At 32.5% G+C, this 27464-nt stretch overlaps 1 protein-coding gene across 2 annotated transcripts in view; it reads left to right on the top strand.

The window, feature by feature from the left end:
- LOC133187396 (uncharacterized) overlaps nt 1-26726 on the top strand; it is a 50887-nt gene extending 24161 nt beyond the window's left edge. For both annotated transcript variants that reach the window (XM_061322751.1, XM_061322752.1), the window contains exons 8-13: nt 7770-7835; nt 18629-18907; nt 23189-23332; nt 23665-23838; nt 24634-24857; nt 24984-26726. In XM_061322751.1, coding sequence (XP_061178735.1) covers nt 7770-7835; nt 18629-18907; nt 23189-23332; nt 23665-23838; nt 24634-24857; nt 24984-25629 — 1533 coding nt within the window. In that variant the 3' untranslated portion in view covers nt 25630-26726. The remainder of the gene's footprint in view (nt 1-7769; nt 7836-18628; nt 18908-23188; nt 23333-23664; nt 23839-24633; nt 24858-24983) is intronic.
- The last annotated feature ends 738 nt before the right edge of the window (nt 26727-27464 follow it).

The following is a 27464-nucleotide window of genomic DNA, read 5'->3' on the forward strand; positions in this document are numbered from 1 at the left end:
TGTTTATGAATGTTCGTAATTTCCCTTTATCTTGAACATTGTAGTTTTCTGTTCTGTACTCTCATTAGTTTTGTCACAAATAAAATCTTTGTTCTAGTCCTATAGTATACGTATGTAAGTGCAATACATCTTTTTAACACATAAAGAGCTAGAATAATATGACTAGAAAAATTAAACAGAATTGGTTTAAAAAGACGAAGGAGTTGCTTACCTTAGACTTTAAATCGAGTTGATTTAAAGTCACCAAAGCTAAATCACCACTTTTGATTGATTAATTTTTTTTCATGTAAAAGAATACTTTTTGACGAAAGTGTCTTATATTTCACCTTTTTAATATTTCTAAAAACATTACATATCATTTCATAACATGTCACATATGCCGAAACATTTCCACATGCCCATGATATCGGAGATAAAGGTGAAAAGTACCTGCAAAGTACAGGAAACTCAAAATTGATATGTACTTAAAACGTATATGTAAAAATATAAATTTGCTGATTTTGTTTTATTGTATATGCTTAAAATTATCAAATTTTATGGATTAGCTGTGCAGGGACAATTTTTTAAACTGTTAAAAGCTCATTAAAGTGCTCAAACTTGAAAAACGATTTTGTCGAAAATCAAGTTGTTAAACATCAAAGGAGAATATAAAAAAAATTGAATGAAAAACTGGAAATTTTACCTTCCTCTTATGATTCCTATAGAGATGTACATCAGCAAATTTAGCTAAACGTCTTTTAATGCAAATAAAAGCAATTAACACTTTAAAATTTTCTTTCTTTATCGTAAAAGAGAAATTTAGAATCTTTTCTTTCGTCTTACATGAGGGCTAAAGTTCAGTACAGATTTACTCAATAGAAATGTTAGTTCTTTTCATGTTGAAATAAAAGAAATTAACCAAATTTAAAAGTAAACTGAAATTTGATACAAACTATCTACAATTGGCCGAAACACACTTTTACCTTGTAACGAATTTGAATACTTTACATACTCTCATTAAATATATATTGTCTAAAAGTATTAGAACATTTATAGAGGTGTAGTTTTATAACTCAGGTAAGAATCTCTTAATTAAAAGCTTATTAGTAATTTAATTAGATATGGGTGTGATTTTTCGGGTTTTCCTTTTCGTTAGCTTGATATGAGTCAATTTTCTAAAATGAGAATAATTATCTTCGTACTTTTTTAATTCTAGGCTTTGATCTACATGTATACTCAATTTTATATATTTAAGACTACATCAATTAACAAAAAAATAAACTTGATTTATAAGAATAATGATTATAACATAGTTAGGGACAGTTAAGTGTTCAATACTGATTATGTAACATTGGATTTAGCGTAAGAATAGACTTTGTAACATCAAAGGACTAGTCTGAATGAAATAAAAGTTAAGGTCACATGGTTTAATTTTAAACAGACTGAGATACATGTATAAATGAGACATTTCGACCTTCTTTAAACTCCTTACAGTGTAAATGGTTGCAATTAACACCATTTAAAATTCTTGTCTTAGATAAAATTGTCTACCTTTTGTCACCCTATAAGGGTTAAAGTACAGACTAGATTTCAACTAAGATGGACACGAATTCTTGTCAAGTTCAAGTCACAGAAATTAAAATATAGTATGGGTAAACAAGAAAAAAATATGGGACTACATCAGGGTTCCAAAGACTTGCATTGAAATATATTTTAAAAAAGCTAAAAAAGAATATTCTCCTAATGAACTACAAGGCTACAAATGTCAATTTTCTACGCAAGCATTCCCACTTAGAGTAGATTTAGTTTTTTATTGTACAGTGGCCTTCATGGCCCGAATGGAATCGCAAATGAGGTGAAAAGTCTGACATATATAGAAATAGGAAAGGAAGCCCTTTTAAAATGTTTTCTATTGAATATACAATGATGAAAATTGTAAAATTAATATGCAAACATTCTCATTTAGTGCATATTAATCTCTTTTAAAACTACAGTCCCAATAACCTATGTGGGGTCACAAAATACGGAAAAAGCATCGTCTTGTAGTTTTTATTCACTATTGTTTCAAACATGATCCAAGAGCAGGGACGAGACCTCAAGAGCAATTATCCTGCTTTTCTTGAAAAAAAAGTTTTTGCCATTTATTCCAAGGTAAAACTTTGATTTCTTATTAAGACCCTGTCCCTGCTATGATATCTGCACTACTTGATGATGCTTGCAATGACTATTGTTGTGTTCTTCGAGATTGATAAGATTTTCCCCTATATCCTCATGTACTTGTATTACTTTGATCCCTTATTATGGCTGCACCCTACCCCCGGGGATAATGATTTGAACAAACTTGAATCTGCACTACCTGAAGATGCTTTTTCATTGTATATTGATATGACTAATCATGGCTCTACAACTCTCGAGAAAAAGATTTTTAATGCTTTACCCTTAAATATTCACAAGTAAAAATTTGATGTTCTATATAGGCCATCCTATACTAGTATCCTTGACTATGCTTTGAACAATTGTTTTCCAGGTCCCCTTCTTACAAATTATACCGTGCGACTTGTGTAATGAATATTGAATACTGTTTAATCAGTAATCAGTAGTCATTATGGCAAAAAATGGGTAACAAATGTATCAAAATTTAACATAATGAAATATAGGGGAAAGCTTAAAGCATTCTGAGGATAATTACAAAGGCACGAGTTATCAAATATGCAAGATTCTCCTGCAGTGCAACTTAAATTGTCAAAAATCATAGCTCTATGGATTGAATGAGGCCATATTAAATATGGAAGGCAAGACAAAACTGGTCTCAATCTGAGGTTCAGTTGAGTAATTGTTTTAACATGATGTTCAATACTGTCAGCTGTAAAGAAACAAGGACATGATACTTTGGTCTTCTACTGATTTCCAGTCTAAAGTTGTAAATTGTTACAGGATAATTTACAAAATTGTCTTGATCATCAACAACTTTCGAAAATAGTAATTCACACTTCTCAAAGAAATACGAGAAAAAAAAATTAAAAAAATACTTTGTTACTAACTCCTATAGTATTAAATCGGACTATGTTGAAACCGGTAGATGTCTTGCCTTGACAGATACAATTGGCTTTTTGTATATTTGTAGGCAACCACCATCCATTTATTTCAATGTATATGATAATCCAAAAGTATATACGAGTCAATTATAAGTGCCCTCAACCAAGGAACAAGAAAGGCGAATCAGAAAAATAAGCAAATGAAAAATTAAAACTCAACCGTAGCAAAGTTTGAAATTTTCTCCTGTAACGTATAAGTTAACATCAATAGATACTTGCTGTAGCTATCAACAATGCTCTACAGTCTCATATGTATTAGAAGTGCTCATCTGAAATTTAAGCCTACACATTATATAAATAGTGCACGTTTTTGAGGGTAACAGTTGAAATTGACACCCCTCGGAAAACCATTGTCAACCTCCGCTGACGCGTCGGTTGACAATGGTTTTCCTTGGGGTGTCAATTTCAACTGTTACCCTCAAAAACGTGCACTATTTATTTTATTATACTGAATGTCTTATTGATTTCGGATGTCATTAAAAAATTCGGAGATCGTCGTTAACTTCACGGTTAGAAAGCTTTCAAACTCCCCGCTTCTATTTTTCTCAATAGGAAAGCTTCGTAAAAAGATTTACCAACCTCTTTATTATTTGTTTGCTACTCAGAAGTCCTTTATCACCTAAAGTTTGCACTCGCAAGGATGTTTCGTCTGTCGTTTGTCTTTTTCAAGTAAGCTACATCGGACGCAAGCTTTTATTGACGTCGTTTATTCGGCTTCTTTCAAACGCACAACCGACGTTTTGAGAATTCTACGGTGAACCGTACGCGCATGATTTGAACGCATGTGATATTTTCGTAATGTTACCCGTTGTCAAGTGTGTTGCTAACGCTGAGGGTAATATTACGGATTGTTAAATGTCTCTAAACCAATCAGATTTTAGTATTTAACATGAAAGTATAATAATACGGATTGTTAAATGTCTCTAAACCAATCAGATTTTAGTATTTAACATGAAAGTATAATAAACTAAAATATTTCTGCACAGTACTAAAATGACCTTTTTGCAATTAATTGATTCCTTGCTTCATTTAATTGAAAGATAATATTTTTGGTTGAAAAACACTTGAAGCAAGAATTTTACTCTACATTATGATGTAAAAGTACAATTTTATGACAAAACAGTCCTTATCTGAAGTTTAGTTGTTTAAGAGTAAGATACCTAAAGGATATTAATGTCATATTTCGCAATACTAAAAATTCTGCTATTGCAAAGTGCATTTTAATTTGTTAATTTAAACATAGAATATGTCTGTTTGCTTGAAAACTGTTTAAACAAACACTTTTTTGTCAATTTATAATATTGTTTGTAGAAGTGAAACTATTAGGCCACAACGTTTAGAACATTAAGAAAACTTGGTCACTGTTAAAAAAAAAAATTTCAAACTGCCTTTAGCGGAACCTTAATTAAGCAAAGCAACAACAATTTTCCTTTATCATTTTTGAAGTTAAATACAAAGGGACAATGATTTTTGCAGAATATTTAATGTTTTTGATTATAATTATGAAAATAGATCTACAGTTATACTTATATAGAAAGTTTTTAAAGGATAACATTTCTCAAACAGTTATAATATAGTTTATAAACTGAGGCTTTTCTAGTGTTGAATGCATATGTAATCATTACTCTTTCTTGATGATAATGTTTCATGAAAGTCTGTTCCACGTGCCATAAACAGAAAATGCTTAATGGTAAAGATCACTCTTTCTCCTGAATCATAAATTTGCTATTTTTACATCGGCAATGGCATACGTTTATTTAAAAATACATGTAATGAAATATGGAGATAACGAATAGTATTCAAGCTCAAAGTTCATTAAAACAATAAAAATTGGGATCAGAACAACACGAACATCTAAAAATATCAGAGGGTGGATCAGGTGCCCTGGAGGAGTAAGCATCCCCTGTAAACCGGTCACACCCTCCATGTGCTCCTAGCTTGTTATGATCGGGCAAACAGAAAAATCCGTAGACAATTCAGTGTGTATATAATGACCTGATAATTAGTATGAAAAACGTCAGTCAGCATTCGACTTAATGATAAATTGTATTTGTTGACAAAGTCAGCTTTATTATTTTGGTGGAAAAACTGCATTTTACTAGAATATCTTAATAGTACTTGATGCACTTTTTTCAACCTCAATACATTGTATTTAAGATTACATTCAAGACTTACATGTAGATTTGAGTTTTATTCAATTATCCCTACGCGCACCCCCCGTATTCTTTGCTTTATGATATCTTATATAAATCAGAAACGATTATATGAAAAAAAGGTTATAAAGAATAATGTCCAGGCATCGTGCTGTTCTCAATCGAAGCCAGACATTAAAAAATGAAATACGCACAAAATTGAAATTATTAAAACAGGAAAATCACGAAAGGGTTTAATGTTTCTACCCACTGTGGTCTCTCGAGTTTCTAAAAACAAAGCAAAAGCACCGTGCATGTAACTTATTGGTGTCGAAACGCCAGTGCAACGTCACGAAATGGGTTTTGTGGAAGCAACGGGGTGAATGAAAAATGAATGAAAATAAAATTCCGTTATAGGACACGCGACATTGTGGCAAGTCTTTCAAGATCAAATGACTGTTATGCGATAGTCTAAAGCAGATCGAAGATCAATAATCGTCGAGATGGAGAATTAGATATCTACTTTTACAAAGAGCTGTACTTTCATTCTTCTCCGAATACAAAGAGTAGAGGACTATAACATTTATCATGTGAGATGATCAAAAATATCTACCGTGTATATTTAAAGAAAAAGTAGAAAAAAAGAATAATCTACTTGACCGATTTTTGTGGAATTTAAAAAACACAACAGCATTTGGAAATCTAAAATTATGGTGTCTCTTAAAATGAATGATGATACCGTTTTTTTGATGGTTATCAACATGATTAATAAGTGCATAAATTAAACATTGCGAGCCTCTGCAGGAAATTAGGGGGGGAAATGATGCCAACTATCAAATACGTTCATCCCATTAACGTTTTAGAGATACTTTAGATGAAAAAGAAGCTTTAGCATATGTGATTTGTCATGACACCTTTATGACACCTTTAGTTAACTTTGCAACAATCAATTGGTCCAGCACTTTAAGCAAAACTCGAATGTTCTTATCGTAAATCATTAATATAATAGGAAAAGAAGATTCAAAAACCTCAGTACAATGACTCGGTTCAATGACAATTATTCAGATGACGTATATGAAAGAAGAAAAAAGCGAAGAAGGCCTATAATAACCTCGTAAAAACACCAGTTTAGGTCAATAGAGAACATTCTACATATTGTTCTCAGTTAAGTTTAGTGAACGCGGCGGGGGATGTTTTAAACTGATAGATTCTGCGATAAGAGACCCGCCATACTTAGTGCATCCCGTGACATACAGTAAATCTATTGAATGACCGACACAAATGTACTACTTTACCATTAACCTCTCTTTGACTCTCTTTCCAATTGTCTTTTATTCTCTGTCAACATCTAAACGTCGATAAGGTTTTATAGATACTGCTAATTGAATAATATCGGATGACAATCATATACAAAGGAAAATTCACTATCTAATACCCCTATAGAGATTTTATTTTTATATGGTCGCCCACTGTTTTGCAGTTAGGAGCAAAAGGGGTGAATATATATGCCCCGGGCAGGAGTTATGGTTCTTAAGGAAGTTTGCAACATTTAAGTCACTGGTTCTTCATAAAATTCGAGTATAAGGGGTTCGTTCTGATAATCTTAAGGTTAATTGCGTAACTGATTATCACTTGAATCAAGTCCGTCACCCAGTTGATCTCAAGACTACGGATTTAATACTTAAAAGCACTTACAGTATCATTACCTATGGCGCTTAGATTGGAGATCTTTATAGGAAAGCAAACAAGTAGACAACACTATCTCGAGTGCCCTTCTAACAGGACAGGCAACCTAATGCCAGATTATGTGTCTGGTCATCAGAAAACGCAGTATATTCCCCTTTTTCCACTGTCTGCGAAATATTAAACCATACCAGCAAAAAATGACTCCAATTAGAACATAGCATTACAGTAATATGAGGATAATGTTATAATTATTATACAAGAATACATTACTATTAATATTACTGTACTGAACTTCTTTGTAGAATTAAATTGACAGACGATAGTAATTAATAGACCTGTCACTTTTTCCTAAGTACATTCTTGTTCATATTATCTTGAACTGTGTGAAAGATGAAACTATTTCGTTTGACAAATTATGTACTGCATTGTAACTTTCTTTAGAAATAAATACAACACAGTTGGACATGTAGGATTAGTTCTGATATTAAGGGGACCTCTGTAAATGACACCTACTTCATGCATTTACCGGTCATTCAAGAGATGTCAGGACCTCACTAGAAGTCTGTGGGAGCCCGCTTTAAATCAATGTCTTCCTACCGTAACCCTCTTTAAAAAAAAAGAAGTTTAATCCAGACCATAATGGTTTTCGATTTCCCAAGGCATTAAATAAGAGGTCGATTTTTAGATCAAACGTATAAAACATTTCTTGTGAGGGGTTAGGTTGCCTTTTATCTTTAATTTACCAAATATGAAAATAAGTTTTATAAACAAATGAATGGTCTTGAGGAAATTGTTTTTTATACTGATGCACGAACAAGGTGCTTGTGTAAATGTAAATAACCTATGTCCTTAACTTCAAAGATGGTTGTTTTTGTAGAAGCCAGACAAAACCACAACAAGCAATGAAAATACAAGACCTCATACAGATGGCACAGGAAACAATGTGAGTATTGTTTTATTATCTTAGGGTGACAAAATCTGGTGTGTTGCTATGTTCTTTATTTCGTGCACATTACACGTTTAGCAATGTACAGTGTTGCTTTGCAACACAGGGAACGATTAAAAAAAGATTACATGTATTTAGAAACGGATAAATTACATATGCATACATTGGAAGTTATTGAGATTATGTGTATTAGAAAAATTAAGAACGAGTAATTTATTGAATAAAAATATGCATTCTGCAATTACATTGTATTTATCATGGGCAATCAAAGTATTTCAACTTTATCGTGTTTGCAAATTTTCATAAGGTGTAGCCTTCAGAGATAATGTTTTAAACCCATTTTAATGCTTAATCAACCTCAGTTCAAGGTCACAATTAGATTGCTCGACAAAAGAAAAACCAGGAAATTTGCAATTTTTTTCTTTTTTTCTTTTTTTTTTTTTTGCATAATTCTTTTCTCAGCCTGATGTTCAAAACGAATGTTGTAAACAAACTGGGGGCCAAAATATTGATTGAATAAAATTTAGTTAAGTAAAAGAACCTCTATATGAAAGGTATGAATAATTTAGAATTTTGATTTTTTTTTTTAAATTTGGTTAATTACCACACGTATTGATACCTTTTGTAATCACCAGTTGCTGGAAACATTTTGGGATATTTGATTAAATACCGGTATTAAAAAAAGACTAAGCATTTTTACTTTTAAAACTTCTTCATGATAATGTTTAGTTACTATTATTTTTCTTTCGATACTACATCAATGTGATGTCCTTTTAAAATTCTAAAAATCATTCAATAATAATTCGAAATGGTTAAAATTCTTAATGATTCAGATACAGAGTTCGTTACAATCAAAAAGTTATACATAGCTTTAATCTGATATTTAAGGACATACGCAACGTACCTTACCTACTGATAATTTTTCGAGCTACTCTTAATTTAAGATTATAGTACCATCAGATGTTCGTAGGCAAAAAATCAGCATGCCTTACCAGGGGTTTTGAAAAGATATCAATTGATGAAAATTCTTGTATAATTCAAAGAAAAATATACAAAAATTACTAAACATATATTCTAAATGTTTTGCTTATCGAAACTTGTTTTAGAAGAAGTGTACAATAGCATATATTGACATTAAAATGTAGGACACAGTTCCTTTAAGTATTGGAACTCTTCAACTCCAGGGAAAAATACAACAAAGTTCAAACTACGTTGTGTATGTCCTTAAGTCTGGTACATGTATCCGAGAAAAAGAAATTGCAAGAATCTTTTTTCGAATCAATAGGAAAATATTGTGATGAGATTGGTCAATAAAATGAATAAGCAAATACTTATTTAAGAAATTGTATGGGACATAACTTCACAAAAATCATCGTTAAAAAAGGAAGAAAGAAATCATATCATTTAACTGTCCATCCAATTCATGATTTGGTTTTTAAGTATTTAGTGTTGACAATGCCTTTCTTCATGCAAAAATGTGTACAGACATGCATTGCTGTCATGACAGTCAATATTATAAATGATTACTGAAATGATAAGTTATTCCATCATAAGCTGAGTTGATGAGTTCCAAGTGATTTGATTAGATTTACTGGAGATTTTAAAAAATAACATTGATCTTTGCTGAAATAACTTTGAATTACCCATGCTAAGTTTTATCTCTTTAGTTTTGACTTTTATAGAATAAACATGTCCATGGGCAAAACATTCTAGGTCAAATTCACACAATTATAGGTCAAGTCACCGTTAACTCTTGTTGAATATACTTATTAGATATAATATATTCAGTGCGTTCTCTCTAATCAGGCAATACAAATAGAGACTATTATTGGATTTTCCGATTTCATATTAAGACTGGAGTATATTTATAGTTTAAAATGTCCACACACTGCAGCAGTAATCATATTTAAGTTTTTCCTTTATAAATTCAAATTTAGCCGTTGACCTTATTTTCACCGTAAAAGTTGATATCCCCTCCAGTTACTCTGTATTGGTTGTCTTTATCCAGTTTAAATGAAACTTTGATCCATTCTAAAGCGATTATTGAACAATAGGCTGTTTTTAAACTTTGAACTAAATCTCCATTCAAGGAGATAATAGTGTTCAATTTTGAAGTTTTACTTTATGAAAATCGTATAATCTTATATCAATAATTTGACATCAATTTCAAACTAATTGCATTTCTTTTTACCGAAAAATATAGCTGTTCCATATTTTAACATTAAATGTAACGACTCAGTGGAAAATTATTGTAAAAATCTCTACTCAAAAAAGAATCATTTGATTTAATTTTCTTTTCATAATGACAATGTGATGATATTTAAATGGATAGGAAAGGAACATTGTAAAATCTAATGACTTCATTTTCGGTACTAGACAGTTTTCAGTGTAATCACTTGCTATTTGACCGAAAAATTCCTGCTCTACTTTCTCATTAAATTTAACGAAAATATTTGGAATGGGAACAATTTTCATGGTGACTGATTTTATTTACAAGAATCAAAACATGTTATAAACCCAGTGTTATAAAACCCAGTTTAATATTTATATAAACAGCTGACGTTGGGCTTCCTGTAATAATTTCTATTTTATTTTTTATGTTAAGATTTAGGTTACATTGTTATTAGAATCCTCTCCTGTTCGTTTGTTTTAAGAAGAATATGTTTATTTGAATAATGTAGATAAATAATACAGTCCTCGACTTTAAACTTTAAGAGTACCATTGATATGTAAGAACATATGTTAAGAAGGGTTTATTCAGCTTACAGATCTTATCCAAGCACTTAAGATAAAACACTAATCAAGGAGCAATGATAAAAATACGATACACTCCCATGATAAAAATACGATACACTCCCATGAAAAGACTTAAGATATATGACATGAACGAGAAAGGGAAATAATTTTTTCCATAAGATTTCAAAATACTAAGTTAACGAAATGGCTTAATTTTAAACAATAAATGTGAACAGAGCGTTCACATTTATTGTTTAAAATCAAGACATTTGGTTCACCTTTATTTTCAATAAATGTGAAGTTTTCTCTTTCCATTATTGAATTTACCATGTTGTTAGTTGCTGAAGATGATAATTCATTTTACGTAGAAAAGTTATATGCATTGCATTTTATAGAGAACCCAAACCATGTATTTTAACATGAAAAGGTGAAAAAAACGAAAAATGAACTATCTCAAAAATATATTATAATATATAATACAAATTTGTGAGCAGGGCATAAGACAAAAAAATTCGAGAGGTGGGATCAGGTGCCTGGGAGGAGTAAGCATCCCCCGTCGACCAGTCACACTCGCCGTGAACTTGTATTAATCAGGTAGACGGAATATTCCGTAGTCAAATTTAGTATAAAAACAATGGCCTTACAACTGAAAGTCATCATTTCGAAAGTTCTATGGTCGACACAATGGCCTAGTCAGCAAATACAATATATCATTAAGTCAAATGCTGACTAACTTTTTTTAATACTAATTGTTAGTTATTTATTTACACACTGAATTGTCGATGGATTTTTCCGTTATTTCCCGATCATGACAAGGAGCACACGGCGGGTGTGACCGGTCGGCAGGGGATGCTCACTCCTCCATGGCACCTGATTCCACCTCTGATGTCTTAGAGGTCCGTGTTTGCTCTGCTCCTATTTTGTAATGTTTAATGGACTTTTGAGCTCGAATACTGTTCGTTATTTCCACATATTTCATTAATATTTAATTGACCCAACGTTAGAACCATTTATACGTTTTATTTACAAACAAGGTCTTGATGACGGCTACAGAGTTTTCGAAATGCTGACTTTCAACGATGCTTTTGAAATTTCTTTTACATCAGCTTACTCGTCAATAGCCTGTCACGATTAATGGTACTCAGACAGCATGCTCTTGCGTATCAAATAAGTTGGGAGACATAAACACCATATGCAGTTGATAGTAGAATATCACTACATAAATAATGAAAACTGACGATTGATTTCACGTCTTTAAAGCAGGAAATACGATTATAAATTATGTGACATTATCGTTAAAGGAAATATAAAATGATGAAAATAAATGCAACAATGGCGAAAAAACTCCGATGTAGTAGGACATTATAAATATGTCACAGTGGAAAAACTAGAGGTATCAAAAAAAGAAGGACAATTTTACTTTTTTAACATGAAGGTGGTACCCTTTTGTGTTAAATGCTCTTGAGTGCCATTTTTCTAAAGATTTTTTTTATTCTTTTGATGTAGTGGCATTCTGTTTAAATATGGCGGACTACGTTTACAAAACGGATATCTATGATTAAGAAGCTATTTAAGTGTCATATCTATATTTTCATTTTTACTGGCCTAATTTGTACATCCAATCGTTCTTTTGAACACATGCTAAATCAATATTGAATGTATGATCTGCCGTATAGTTATTACTCTGCGAATTTTTAAATGCTTGATATGGGGTTCAAGAAACAATTCATTTAAGCATAGTTATTCATAAATATACTGAAGTGTGCATGCACACTGATTAAAATTTCTTTTTAACTATCAACGTTTTTATAATTTGTCGCTTGAAGGTGAATTTGTGCATGTAATATTTACCAACACGTGGCTAATTCTAATGTTCACATTTCAAGCATGCAATTGCAAGACCCCCGAAAAGGTGAAACACTTTTTAAAGGGATGTAATACTTTAAGGTGAACATATTGATTCCATATTGCTCTCAGTCATGTTTCATTCTTGAACTTAACCTACCCCACCTGGGATCCAGATTAAATTATGCTACATCATGAATGCAGTGTATACCAGAAATATAAATGTCGCATGCAGACCAGACGGGAGCAAATGGTTCAACTCCCCCAATAAAGAGTATCAGTTTCACCTTGCCTTTTCTGAGAGCTAATAAAAAAATTTAATCTAAAAGGTATCACAAAATTTACCATACTTGTTTGTTTTATTTTTTATTGATGCATGTCCTCAGTTCGGAAATTTTTTGGTGCTAAATTTTCTGAAGTATTGGATTACGCTGCATTTGGCCTTCGAAGAGATTATATCTCGTCTTAATATTGTTATATTAGCAAATAGTAATACACTTGTTCTTTTTTATCTTTGCAGTCTCTCTGAATTCTAATCCGATATCTTCTGTTAAAAGTAAACAATTTAATAAGATTAAATATTGCGGAATGTCTTTATCATTCATTTTCATATGCATTAATGAACGGATTTCTTCTCTTCAGATATGAAGTTATGAAACAGACTTCATTTTTAAATGTACTGCATATTTTATGTGTATTAATTCACTGTTTTATAAACATGAAAAAAATTGGTTCCGTTTTTTCGAGGTCCTTTATTCTTCAAAAATAGCGGAGAAAATGAAACACAATATCCTCCATCATTCACTTACTAGGACGCCGATTGTGTGATCACTGATTAAGTTTATCTAGTTAGACAATAGCTATACTTAGTGTCATCATTCAGACCATGTGAATTTGATTTTTGAGACTGAATTCCAATTATGTTTACTTAGGCCTATTTGCCTAACCTCTCAATGGGTCTAGTAGTTATTGAGAAAACCTCACTCATTGTTTTTGGAACCCCCAAATTCCCAAAAGCAGTTTGGTGGGTGTTGCTCATTTCATGGTCGTCAGATGATAAAGTGAACGTTCATACCGAGTCTTAAGCAGGAATTTTTATGAAGTGATTGATCATATCTCACACTTGGTGTACATTTTAATTCTCGTCCATGTTGAATACACAACTTGAGCTGGCTTAGTGTCTTAATCCGCTAATATTACAGAAACCCCACGCGGGCCCTTGTGTCATACTGGGTAGCGCAAAAATTAGGATAACAGCACAGCCCTGAGAAGCTTGGGGCGATATTCAGTAATCATAGCAGTGTATGCTGTTCCTTAAGCTTCTCTGCCTAATGGTATTGTCGTTATTATTTACCTATTTAAGTAGTTAGACTTGATTTAATTTGCCTACGGTCAAATTAAATCGCAGGTGTCGATCGTTGCATTTTTGTTATGACTGTGAAGTTTTATGATTGACAAAATAAGTCAGTAATTTTCACTTGAATCAGCTGTATACTTCAATAAGGATAGAATCAATGTCGGATTATCTTTAAACATCTTTGCTCGTTAAATTTAATTTCAAATTGATTTTTATTGACATGCTCTTAAGGAGGGTATTATAAATCCATTTGAAAATTTAAAAGCTCTTTTGCAGTCGTAACAAAATTTCACTTTATATAAATGATACTTAACCGAATTACTGAAGAAAAATAAATGCACAACACGTTAAATGCACAAACCTATTTTAACATGAAAGTTTGATTTGGACTTGAAAAGAAAATTCCATGAATTTATATAGAAATAATTTCGAGAGCTTTACATCTGTGCTCGACCATCAAAAGAGAAGTTAACAATAGATGTCCCTTGAAACTGCATTATTCATGTGACTATAAAACAAGAATATAATTCTTTGAAATTACTGACAAATAATTAAAAGATGTATACACGTTCATTACTTCAGAGGCATTTTTATTAACCTCTTGACACTTTAAAACTGGGTCATACATGTCGTGATCCTTCAGAAGAGTTTCATCCATAATTGAATACTGTAGATCAGTACATTTTCGCGACATCTTATTTTTGTGAGATAGTCATAAGGTATTTATGAGCGAGACCAAATTATCACTCATTTTGGTTTTTGTATAAAATCCTTCATAATTCTCAATACGCCAGAATATTTTTCTCGAGTAGACAGGATCGCGTAATAACGCGAAAATAAAGTTTTCGCGAATAAAACCTGATTAACAGTATACCAAATTTGATTGATTAGAATTTGAGTTTCAAAATTTTTCCTCATGAGTTTGTATCTTAAAAACACATAGATTATTTCACTGACAGTATCTAACACATTTGTAGTTATCAATTCTACATATGTAGGATCACAAGTATGATGTTTAGGTTCCAGCTTAGCTGTTTGATAGAAACCGCTCCCTCACTTCAATTCTTAAGGGGCGAGGAAGCGAAAACCCGAGGGAGCGACAATGCACAATCAAGCGCGCAAGGGAGCGACAATGCAAAATCAAAACTCGAGGGAGATGCGAGGATAGTGACAACACAAGGATGACGTGTGTTTAAGATCGTACATGCCTTGTTGCATTCACTCCCTCGTGTTTTCATCCTCGCTGCCTTGATTCCTTGCTTTGTGGCTTTACCTCGCATTTTGATCCTTGTCTCTCCTTAAGGGAGTGAGTGACCCTCAGACATGTAATAGTAGAGCCCATATCCAAGCTTGGCAGTGCTCTGTTATAGTCACTAATGACATAAAATCCACATGGTATAATACAATGAAGCACTAGTGGATGAATTTGCATCCATTTATGTATTATTTACAACTCACAATTTGCAATGATGGCGATATCGTATTCTTATGGTATAGGTTCAAACTCGTCCACTTGTGATAAAAATGATTTCATGATACCAATATAATTATATTTATTGTATGCAAAATCTCACACTTTTGCTAAAATATAATAAAAGTAGATTTAATATCATTAGTGCATGGGTGCTGCAAAACTTGAAAATATTATGAAAGGCTAATATAATTATGTTTATAAGTTATTATTCATCATCTCCCCAAAAATCTAGTTGTTTTCAATTAAAATAAACTGATTGGTTATATACTAGTAAGTTAAGACCCATTCTCTACTGGCCATCCATTCATATACATATATCATACATTTGTACCGTTATGATTTTTAATCATTTAAAAAGGCATTTTTATATATATAATAAATTAGACTACGAAATTTTCCGTATACATAGAGCGGGTTTAACCGGTCGACAGGGGATGCTTAGTCCTCCTTGGCACCTGATCTCACCTCTGGAATTTTAAGGGGTCCACGTTTTATGCTCTTTTCAGACTCGTATTGCTTGCAGGTTTTTTGAGATCAATAACTGTTCGTCGTCTTCACCTTTTTCATTATAAACTTTTAAAAAAAAATCCAGAAAAAAATTCAAGAATAATTTGGAATCGAAATTGGAAAAGTGAAAACACAGATTATTTCAAATCAGAAGAAAACAAGATGAGATGGAAAATTTTCAGTTTCAAGCATTTAGAACAACAACTTCTTCCTATATTTCTTGTCGGGTTAGTTTCTTCCTATATTTCTTGTCGGGTGAAAACTAACATTGAACTCTTCTATAATATATATGATAGGTCTTTTTGAAGACTGAAAATGTTACTAGGAGGCTTGGTCATAAACCTTCAAGACATCAGAGACGCCTATTTATAATTAATCAAGCTGAGATACCTCAGATTCTGTGATCCTTGGAGAATTTTATCTGCTCTAGTTATTTCAGGTCAATGCTGTTATATATTTGCACCTAAAAACTAGTTTCTTATGAAACAATATCGTATACGCTGCATGTATAAGGCAACACCAGTTATCTCATCCTGTGTCCTATTAAGTATACTTTTGCACTTGACCATAAAGAACAATTTCTCTCCTTTTTTCATTTTAGAATAATCATGTAAAGTGAAAGATACTATAACTAAATTTAAAATTGAGGAAATGATATTAAATCAATACTTATAATGATTAAAAGGCCCTGAGAAATTTATACAGCAATTAGAATGCACAAAACCATAATAATTATGTATTTCATCAATGAAAATAAGATCGATAACAAACAAGCTTAAGCTACAGACGGTGTATGTCCCATACTCCCACGCTTTGTGGTTTTGTGATCATAGTATTTTCAAATAATCATTGACTCCTTATCCTGCAAATGTGTTTAAACCCAGTTCTTTAATAAAATATGAAATGATTTTAGGAGACGTGAAATAGTCCGAGATGATTTTAGTGAAGGTATGAAAGATTGTGCTAAAATGATCGCGGCAAATCAATCGAATTACCTTCTAAAGCCTTGTTTGAAATTTGACCAGAGACTTTTTATTTTTGCCTTTCAATCTATTATTTACCCCAATATTGACTCATTTTTTTAAATTCTGGAATACCTCTAATCTTTAGCGTAAATATTAATGGGTATATATACTCAAAATGTTTAAACTTAGTCACACCAATATCGACCTAAAGGTATAACAATTATTTAATTCGCCAAAAAATACACGACAAAGACTTCAATTTCTGATAATAGGTTACCTAAACATTCTGACACACTCTTCACCACTCTGTGAAAATGTCAGAAAAATTCCAACTTAAAACAACGCCAGAAGACTTTACTGTTAGTCACAGATTTTGATCTTGTAGTCTGTAAGTAAATTTTCCAACATTCCTCTGCAATGGGTCACTTAATAATAAAAGTATTTCAAGTACAATTAATACATTCATCAGGAAATGTTATTTCGACCTAACATTTTTTTTAGATCTAGAGATTCACATTCAATGAAATATTTAGAAGAATTTAAAGACATATTATGCGGGTTTAACATCGGGGAATTTTTGAAAAAGCACACAAAAAATTATTATGGACATAAAAAGAAATAGGAATTGCAATGCAATGTTGAATAGAGGTCAAGGTAAATAAAAGAATCTATATCCCATTAACGGACAGGTGATATACAGAGGCTTCAGAAATGTACTTCTTCAGAATTTTGATGTAGAAATGGTGCTTTCTGACAATGCAATGCGTGATTTCCTTATCGTTCAAACCTTAGTGCAAAGAAACCTTAGTATAATCTTTTGTTCATGGGTGGACATGCCGCAAAAAAGTTTATATAGAACCTGTCAAACAAACCAGTTTTCAAAGTAGAATAATTTGTTAAATATGAATGATTACTTGAACTTCTTTTTATGTTGTTTTGCAATTGGTTATTATTAGTTATCAATTTGTCTGGCGCCGGCTTTGATATTTCCAGTCTATGAATTATTGTGAACTTCACCCAAATTACCTTAATGCTGGAAACTTTGCATTTACTGAAATATCCGAAAACCTGTGGAAATATGTCTTAAGTAAAAAAAAAATTGGCATGAAAAAATTCTCTTCGATCTTCATTTTTTTTAGGGGGGGGGGGGATAAATATTATGAATGTTATAATTAAGTTGCATGTGACACGTGCTGGGACTATATTACCCTCAACATTAATATAAAATGTGTCTCTTCACTATTGATCTATTACAACTTTCAGTGTATAAGCCGATTTTGGCAGGTTTTCCTTTGCTTGATAAAAGAACACGTCTACAATGGAAATGAAATTTTAATATACATATTAAACCAATATTTTCAATTGTTACCGCAATACACATATGGCCTTTTGGTATTGTTTTCTTTCACCTTTTACACACAAAGACGGTATTAACCAGGGATTTGCTATTGTCTGTAAAAAGCCAAAAAGAGAATTATTATCGGCTAGTACCTCATAAACGCTCCGATGATTTGAAACGAATGGTGAAAGTTTATAGAACTTAAAGTGGAAATACTCTACCCAGTCTAACAATGTAATTAAAAGCGTGTGCACTACAATGTTCTTTTCAGACACGGAGTATTCATAAACTTGCAATAATTCTGTAGGATCTTTTATTAAAGATTGCAGTTGAACTTGTGATTTTGAGAGGGAAATAGAATTGGATTTGTCCTTTTAACAGTTCGTTGTTTATACAGACTAAATAGACCACACTTTATCTTGAAGATTGTGTTTATCAGTCTACATATGATTACAATGGCCGAGACTTTGAGCAAATTATGAAGAGAAAAACAAATGGATACACACAAATGTCACTAGCAGCTACCAGTAGCAGGTGTCCTATAAATATTGTCTTGTCCTCTTTTAGGAACTACTGAGACTAGATAGGGAGTTTATCAAAGAAATACGCCAGCTAATCCAACGGAATGCCATCACGAGAAAGGATCTAGAGAGCCAAATAGTGACACATATGAAGAAGACGGCAAACGTACGGGTAAAGGCGATATCAGTGGGCCCTGCTCCCCTGAAACATACACGCAGTCTCAATGATGCTGTTGGTGACACGCGCGCTGAATCGTCTGCTAACAGCAACAGCAGCAGACGAAGTGAGCCTGACATGCGCAAATGGAGGAAAGACCTAGATGAGGTGGGTATCGCGTGGAAATAAATTAAGAGCAGACAAGAGACATGTTTCGTGACAATTTTAAATCTTAAAACTAGAGAACTTTATATAGTTACTAACTTCAAATATACCCCATAAAACATACTGAGTTGACAAGAAAACGATTTTGATATATTATGCCGATAGAAAGTTAAACCCAAGTTAAGACTTTAATAAGGTATGTTTTACCCTCGGAGTGATTTTTGTAGAAAAGGTGAAGATTGAACTTTTTCTTGCTTTAAACAGCTGTCAAGTCATTATGCTGAGATTACGTATGACATTTTTTGACTAATACAATGTAATATCCAGTCCCGCTTAAAAGTCACGAAAGAGTTGTTTCATATCAATACTTAAACAAATGTTCTGTGTTTACTCAACATTTTCTCCAAAAGTTAAGAGTAAACTTTGTTTGACAGCTGTATTTCGTTTGAAAATATTCCAAGGAAGTACTCCTCTTGAACATTTTCAATACTACACTAAGATAAATCTTACCAATATTGAAAATAAGCATTTCAATTTGGTAGAAAGTACAAGATAAATAAATGATTTCTTAGTAATATTTAATAAGGCAGTTCTTAAAATGAATATTTTTTAAAGTGATAAAACAAGTTATTGTATCCTCCTGGTTGAAATATAAAAAGATAAATTGATAAAAGATCGGAAAGTAAATCCATTATAGGAAGTCCTGTTTAATAAAGATTCACAATAAAAGTGCTCCTGGAGGAAAAAAATGGCAGTGTGTTACCCAATGTTTATATTCTTTTGTCAAACAGAATGACACATGACTTTTCCTCTTCAATACGATGAGAGGTTTGGGGCATTATTGCCAAACAATATTACATACAAGTCTATTATAAATCACTATGTAAAAAAACCCGGTATTGCTTCCCCGCAGCGAAATGAATGATTAAAGACTACAGCTTCACCTAGCAAGGTTGGCTGCAATATGTATTTGAAGTACTTTGGTCATAAATAAGAGCAAATTTTATCTATTAAAATGTCCTTATTACCACATTGAAATTTGTTCATTGCAGAGGATATAATAATACGAGTAAGATTAAGCTTTATAGGGAATTTGAATACAAACGACAAAATAGATTGTACGAATTGCATACAGAGTGACTGTTTCGTTGACACAAAATCTTGCACCCCTAAAATATTCTTGACTTCCGGCTTTTCTCTTTTAACTATATAGATGGATATGCTTATATGATATTCAGTTTGATTTCTTATATTACTAGTAAAATATGAAGAAAAGATCAGTTGAAGAGTTTAACATAAGAAAAATGACGGAGAGAAAACATACAACAATAATACAATTTTATAATGGCCAGACCATCCCGTAATAAGATTGTTTCTGTGAACCGATTAACCGTTTTGATCCCAGTCTTTTCTGGATTAAGTCCCCTGGCCTCAGACGGGCTGCTCCATATTACTATTGGAAACGAAATTCTTGAACTCTCTCCAAAACTAGGAATATCAACAACACTTTAGAATTATTGGCGAATTATCTTAATAGGTAACCGGTGTTCTCCTTTTGTTACTAATTCCTTTTTTGTTTCAGTGGAAAATGTTTAAAAGAGATTAAATAAAATTTGGAATGGAAATTTACAATGGACCTTCCATTGGCTTTTTAACTGTTAAAATATGAAAAGCAATTAATCAATCTGAATTAAATGTTTCCTGACAAACTAATGAAACATAAAAGACAATACATTGTATTTAATGGTTATAAATGTTCATGTCACGTGACGTCATAATAAAGTTCACGTTTCCTTCGTAATTAATTATTGTTAAAATTGCCATTCACACACTTGCAATCCAATCTCACTGTTAGGTACACAATAGCTGTTGAATGTAACATTGCGTTTTTACCCCCAAGGCGATTCAAACAGAACAAATACCAGAGAGGGACTATGAATAAACTCGACAAAATCTGATAACCGCGTGCTTTAAAACAAGCCATATTGTTTAAAGATCATAAAACTTCCAGGCTTTGTACTGTTGTACTGTAACGACAATAGTATGTTCTAAAAAGGGATTTATTTAGTAATCAAAACACCTTATTCACTTTGTCATATTTGGAAAGAGTGTCATGCTTTCATTTGCAGAAGTTTCCAGACACTACCAGGCACAAATTAAGGACGTGGTCATTGCCCAAAAAAGTCATTTATGTGCATCGTAAGAAATTGAAGGTTGTGGAAGTAGACATTGGAATTGTTGTTTTGAACATATTTTATTGACAATGTGTCAAAAGGATTGGACACAAGTTCTAAAAACTTAGATAGTCCTCTCCCATACATAAAATCTTAATAGCCATACAACATTTACAAAGATTTACAATTTTACAATATTATACAAATATATTGGAATTGTTATGAAGACAATACATATTTACGAAATTTTTAGGAAAGAATATTTTGCAAAATATGGTTTGAGACTAGTTGGTTTCTGGCATAAATAAACAATCACAGAGTGTTTTGTACATATTATTTTCGAGTGTCTACTTGTTTTAGGAATTCCAAATTGTGAATGCAATTACGCTGTGTAAAATATATCAAAGTATGTCATTAATGCAGTTTTCATTTCCAAATTCACAGATATTATGAAACGAAAAATACCTACATAAATCTGAAATCATTATAGTAATTCCAAGCTTTCTTTTATCCCAGTTTTAGGAGTGTACTTTAATTATAAATTTGACAATATTTAAAGTGTTACACCTGAAAAAGTTCAATTACAGATAATGCATCAATATTAACGATCTTTCCTATAGTTTTTCTCTGAAGCAGGGTAAAGGAAACGGATTCATGGGACCATGGAAAAATAAGTGATTTCACACGCGACGAAGTTTACGACTAATAACCGCTCCCACGTTATATACCTCCGCGTTGATCTATAAACTCTTTAAATGTAACGAATTAGCCGAGCAAGTATTTTATTGTTGACATAAAGCGCTAGGGATTCTTTAAATGAGTTTCATGGGTAAAGAGTTGATTGTCAAAAAGCCCCAGGTTCTTTCAGTGCATACCACCAAAGGTCCGTTTGTCACGAGTAGTGTGGGGTTCACGATACATTTATACCCTTGAGGAAAAAAGTCGTTTAACAGGTGACAACTTGACCCCCAATCTGTTCCGGTGTTGGGTTGATTGTTCATCGACTCATGAAATTCATCCTGTATATATAAAAAGTGAGCGGAGATAATGTTGTTGATTTGACACAGCGGACTTGCGGGGGATTTAAACTCGTCAAAATGATGTTAATGGTTAGATCCGTCGATTATCATGTAAGTTTGATTTCACATTTATGATTTTTTCTTTTTATTGTATCAAAGACCGTATATGTGAACTTAAAAATATTTTTTCGATTAAAAATTCCGCGTTGCATCGTTATACTTAAAGAAAAAGAAACGACTGAAAATTAACCATGAAATAGATGACATAAAAATACATGTTCGTCTAAGGTGCATTTTTCAAAAGAAAAAAAAAAAGAAAAAAAAAGAAAGAAAGAAAGAAAAATGCACACAGCTTTGAAGGGCTCAAAGACATAGTCTGTTTATAAATGTTAAAAATAGAATCTATTAGATTTTCTCTAAATGAATTGCTAATTTTTGGAAATGCATATTTATAAATATATAAAACATTAATATACCACTGGTTACATGCAAGAAATGCTCTGATTAACAACTTGAGTGTCTTTGGAACGTGACATAAAATGTCTCGAGTGCCGTTATGTGCGTAAACAAAATCAAAAAGCACTTCAATAGCAAAATTTCAATTAGAGATCTGAGAGCAGTCTTTTAAGAATCATTTAAAAGGTAGACGTATTCAGAATATTAGTAGGCATATTTATCCCTCAAAGGAATTTATATCGAATCATTAAGTTTATAAACATGAGATGAAGTTTTTTGGGGACCTGGTAATAACGTCACACGACTGCGAATAATTTCGTTAACAGATTGAATTTTGATTAACTTGAAAATGTGGAAAAAAAACCGTTAAGCTCTCAAGTGAAGGGTTTAAATCTAAAATAAGAGCACACAATCTAAATGCATTAGTCTAGTAAGTGACATCCACTTATTATCAGACAATGTTTACCTTCAAAACGCAATACCGGAGGTTACACGGGGTCAAGGAATTTACGGGTTTTATTTCAACTTCAGCATGATCTTCATTTGTGGAACACAATATAGAATTATCATTGTCCATTTTCCTTCAACCCCAGTGCATGAACAGCTTAAAAATTAATCGGGTATATTTGTTACAGAATACCAGACAGAATGGGATAATGACCCAGAGAGTGATGACGGGGAAAAGACGAGCAGGTGCCCCTCAGATGACGGGACTAGCGCCAATGGAGCCGCTGTCTGAAGGGGCAGAGGAGCATCATATACTTACTAGAGTAGAAGAGGTACCTAAACAAATTCCTACATACATTGTGCATAAACAAAGTTTCCATATGGGTCTAAGAATTAATGGGAAGTAGTAATTCTAATTTTTTATTTATAAAACATAAAGGATTTCTTTTGTACATCAAGTTTAGGGTGGAGGTGGGGGGGGGGGGGGGTAATTGTCCCTTTGGGTGTTGCTTATTGTTTTGTTTATAAGAAATACTTGTATCTATTTGTACGTGAAAATTTCTACAGAAGAGATGGAAAGAACTACAACTACAAGCAAAGCCCCTGTTATGGGATATTGTTCTAATTATTAACTGTTTAATTTTTGTGCAATTGTCCTATTTAGATTGAAGGTAAAAGTAGTGTAAAGAGTCGTCCGGATAGTGGAATAGCTGTCAGTATGTCTTCCGGAAGTTACTCAAGCTACTCCAGCTCTGAAGCCACCAAGGAACCGGAAACAGACGACATCGACGAAACTTGTTTAACAGAAACACCCGAGATGATTGATCGCGTGGAGAAGGTAATTAATATATTTTACTTCAATAGTTTTTACTTTTTGTTGGGAGTTTCGTTTATTTTCTCAAAACCAGCAGTGGATATCTGACGACTAAGACAAAAAAATTCTTATTCTCAAATGTATCCAAGCTATAATTATTGTAGGTCACAAAAAATCTTATATTTCTATTATATTTGAATGAAACATATATGGATATAAAGAACAGTATTCAAGCTTAAAAGTCCATTCAAACAACACAATTCAGGAGAAGAGCAAACGCGGACACCTAAAAGATCAGAGGTGGGATCAGGTACCATGGGGGAGTGAACACCCCCTGCCGACCGGTCACACTCGCCGTGTGCTCCTTGTCATGATCGGGAAATAACGGAAAAATCCGTCGACAAATTAGTGTGTAAATAATGGCCTAACAGTTAGTATGAAAAAACGTCAGTCAGCATTCGACTTAGTGATAGATTGTATTTGCTGACAAAGTCATACATGTAGTGTCGACCATATAACTTACGAAATGATGACTTTAAACGAGACTGTTGATAATCTTGTTTCATCAACTTGTTTCTCAATAACTTACCTCGTTTTAGAAATCTTTCATACGTTCATACATATATTGTAAATAATCCTTCAGAGAAAACATAATACCTTTTAAACAAAGAAATTATGTACAGAGTATTAAGATTTTAATCTTTGTTTTTTAATGAAAAAGCCTACAGAGCTGGTACACTACAGTCTTTAAGTGTTCTTGTTTATTTTAAAATAAAGAAGAATTATTATAACTCATTTCAAGGCGCTTTTCTTTTAAAGGTGAAGCCTGAAAGTCATAGTGATGTAAAAAGCCTCGTTGCTGCCATAACTAAAGGTCTCATGACACAACAACTAAAAGCACACGCTCTCTACTGCTGGTTAACAAGTCTCGACCTCTGTAAGCTTCCAAAGGGCAAACATAAAGCAACATCTCCTGCTACAAAGGTGAAGATGTTAGCTGATAAAAAGATGACATATGCACAATTTTACCAGGAGCTTTGCAAGTAAGTTATACAATATTTTATCAAAAATTATCAAAGTTTCTCGTACGTACATAACTGACTTACTTCATTTCATGCTGTTGGAAAACAGTCGGAACACTTCATATCTTATCAAATATTGTTCTGTAGGGCGGCAGGAATAAAATGTGAGAAAGTGGAAGGATATGTTAAGAGCCAGGACTATTTGCCAGGAAACACTGTTCAGTCATCTAAATTCCAGCACACGTGGTGTGCTGTTCAGTTAGATGGACATTTCCGATTGGTTGATCCTCAATATGGCGCCAAACGTGATAGAGATAATAAACACGAAAGATTCTATATGGATCACTATTTTATGACGTCACCTGATAACTTTTTGCTTTCTCATTATCCTAAAGAAAAGAGGTGGCTTTTGATGAATCAGACCTATTCAATTGAAGGATTTGAGTCCATGGTCAAAACTTGGCCAGCCATGTTTCACTTTAATATCCGTCCATTAAGCATGAAGTCTGTGATTCGGACTTACGATGGCAAACTCAGCATTACTGTTTTACTCAGAAACGTTGCTGTGAATCCGTCCCTAGAGTATTCTGGTCCAGGACCGGAACTTGATGCATATAGTTTGAAAGAGAACATTATTGAGGAAATAAGAGACGCTGAAAACGCCGAAACCTTCCATATCACTTTGCCACAAGAAGGAAACTATTATTTTACTTTAGACGCCCATGTTTTGGAGGTTGAGGTTGATGTGCCAGTATTTCAGTGTCGAATTGAATATGTCGATGAATTGCTATGATTTTGCCATATTTAGATATCAACATTTAATATTACGAAGCATGAACTTAAAATCAAATATGTGTACGAGACTCGACCAGATAAAAATGAGTATATCATCTTCCAGTGAACAATGTCTTTCTGAAAGACTGTTATAATATATAATTGATTTATTTTGATATGCCCTAGGCATTGCTTGTTGGATATTTATTGTTGTCGTGTGAAAGATTTTCCCATTCGCCATCCTCAGTATTTATTTTCATCAAATTTTCATTGATATCACTCTTAATTTCAATTCTTTATAGAATGTTTTGAAAAAGTGAAAGTATACTAGTCTACCGAACAGATATCCTTATATAGAAAATGATGAGGGTCAAATTTTTACCAACAAGTGCTGTGTTATCATTTAGCATTTTGAAATCAAGCTAGATTTGCTAGAGATTGCCTTATCTGATATTGATGAGATGCCAATAGAATGCACAGCTGATTTCTGTTTACTTTTTGTGAGTTTGTTATCATCCGTATGAGCGTTTTTGTTAGAAGTGCATATTTGGTGCCATGCAATATTTGTTAAGTTTTTTTCTACTTGTGTGTATATAGTTATATTTTTCCGAAATCTGGAACAGGGACGGGTTGAATATTATTTTACCTTAAAATAATTAGCATCTTTACCACCACAGTATTTGAATATGTAAAATAAACGTCTTGAGTGCTCTTGAAGACAATGTACAGCTAATTTGTTATTGACGGACAATGAAGTGACCCTGATTTTGTAGTGGTACACTCGCACCGAATATTTTTTAACTGTACATTGTTTTCGCTATTTAGTGTGTACCTTTTGATAAATTTATAACAATGTATTTCGTGTGACTTCCTTTTCTAGTAGATGATAGTCGTAACAAAATTTGTAATACATTTCACATCTTTTTTTTTATTTAAACACACAACACCGTACCTTTACTATGGTTTGCCAAATGCATGTTTTTATGTTATTTTCCAGACACAGGACTGAGGTGTCTGTTGAACTTAACAACTTTTGAAAAACGTGTTGTTGGGCTGGAAAAAAATTGTTTTGAAATGTTTGGGTATGACTTGAAAGAGCACTTGTTAATCTAAAAAGAGCGAATGTTGAAAAAAGAACGAATAATTACAGTTTAGTTATTCATCAATGTGATTGTATAAACGTATAATTACGTTTGGAGTGACATGTAATTCCGATGCAAGACACACATATCGGAAATCTAAATAAACAGCATTATTTACATCATTGTTTATGGATGCCCTTTGAAAGTTAGTTATACGACAGGGGTTTTATTGTTCAGTAAGAGAACTGAACAATTTGACAAAACATTTACAAAGAGTGCTTGAAGAATACATTACATTATACCTCGTGTACTTTGTGCTACATTCATTTTGAAAGTAGAAATCCTGTGATTGGTTGATTAATTTGATGAATACATTGTTGTTTCTGTTTATGCATTTAAGAATGATTTTTTTCTTACGAAATATCTTATACATTTACTTTGAAATACGTCCATTACTGTGTTGGAGCTGTGATAGACATTTGGTTATACAAATCAGTGTATATATATAAAACGTTATCATTAAATTGTTGCTTCAATAAACATATTTTTCATTAAAAAAAATATTAGTGTTCACTTTTGTATTACACAAGCTTTGACACGACATACTTTTACATGAAATGAAGGGTTACGTATATTTGTGTCCAACCTATATACTAGTAGTTGAAAAGACAACAACATTCAAAGCAGAATAGCAGCAACAAAACTCAAGTTTCTTTTTTATCTGACGTCTTTTTATCTGTAAAGCAAAAGGAAAAGTATCAAGTTAATACCA

Source organism: Saccostrea echinata, unplaced genomic scaffold, assembly GCF_033153115.1.
Source record: "Saccostrea echinata isolate AGI-Se365-2 ecotype Australia unplaced genomic scaffold, CSIRO_AGI_Sech_v1 ptg000015l, whole genome shotgun sequence".
Classification (NCBI taxonomy): domain Eukaryota; kingdom Metazoa; phylum Mollusca; class Bivalvia; order Ostreida; family Ostreidae; genus Saccostrea; species Saccostrea echinata.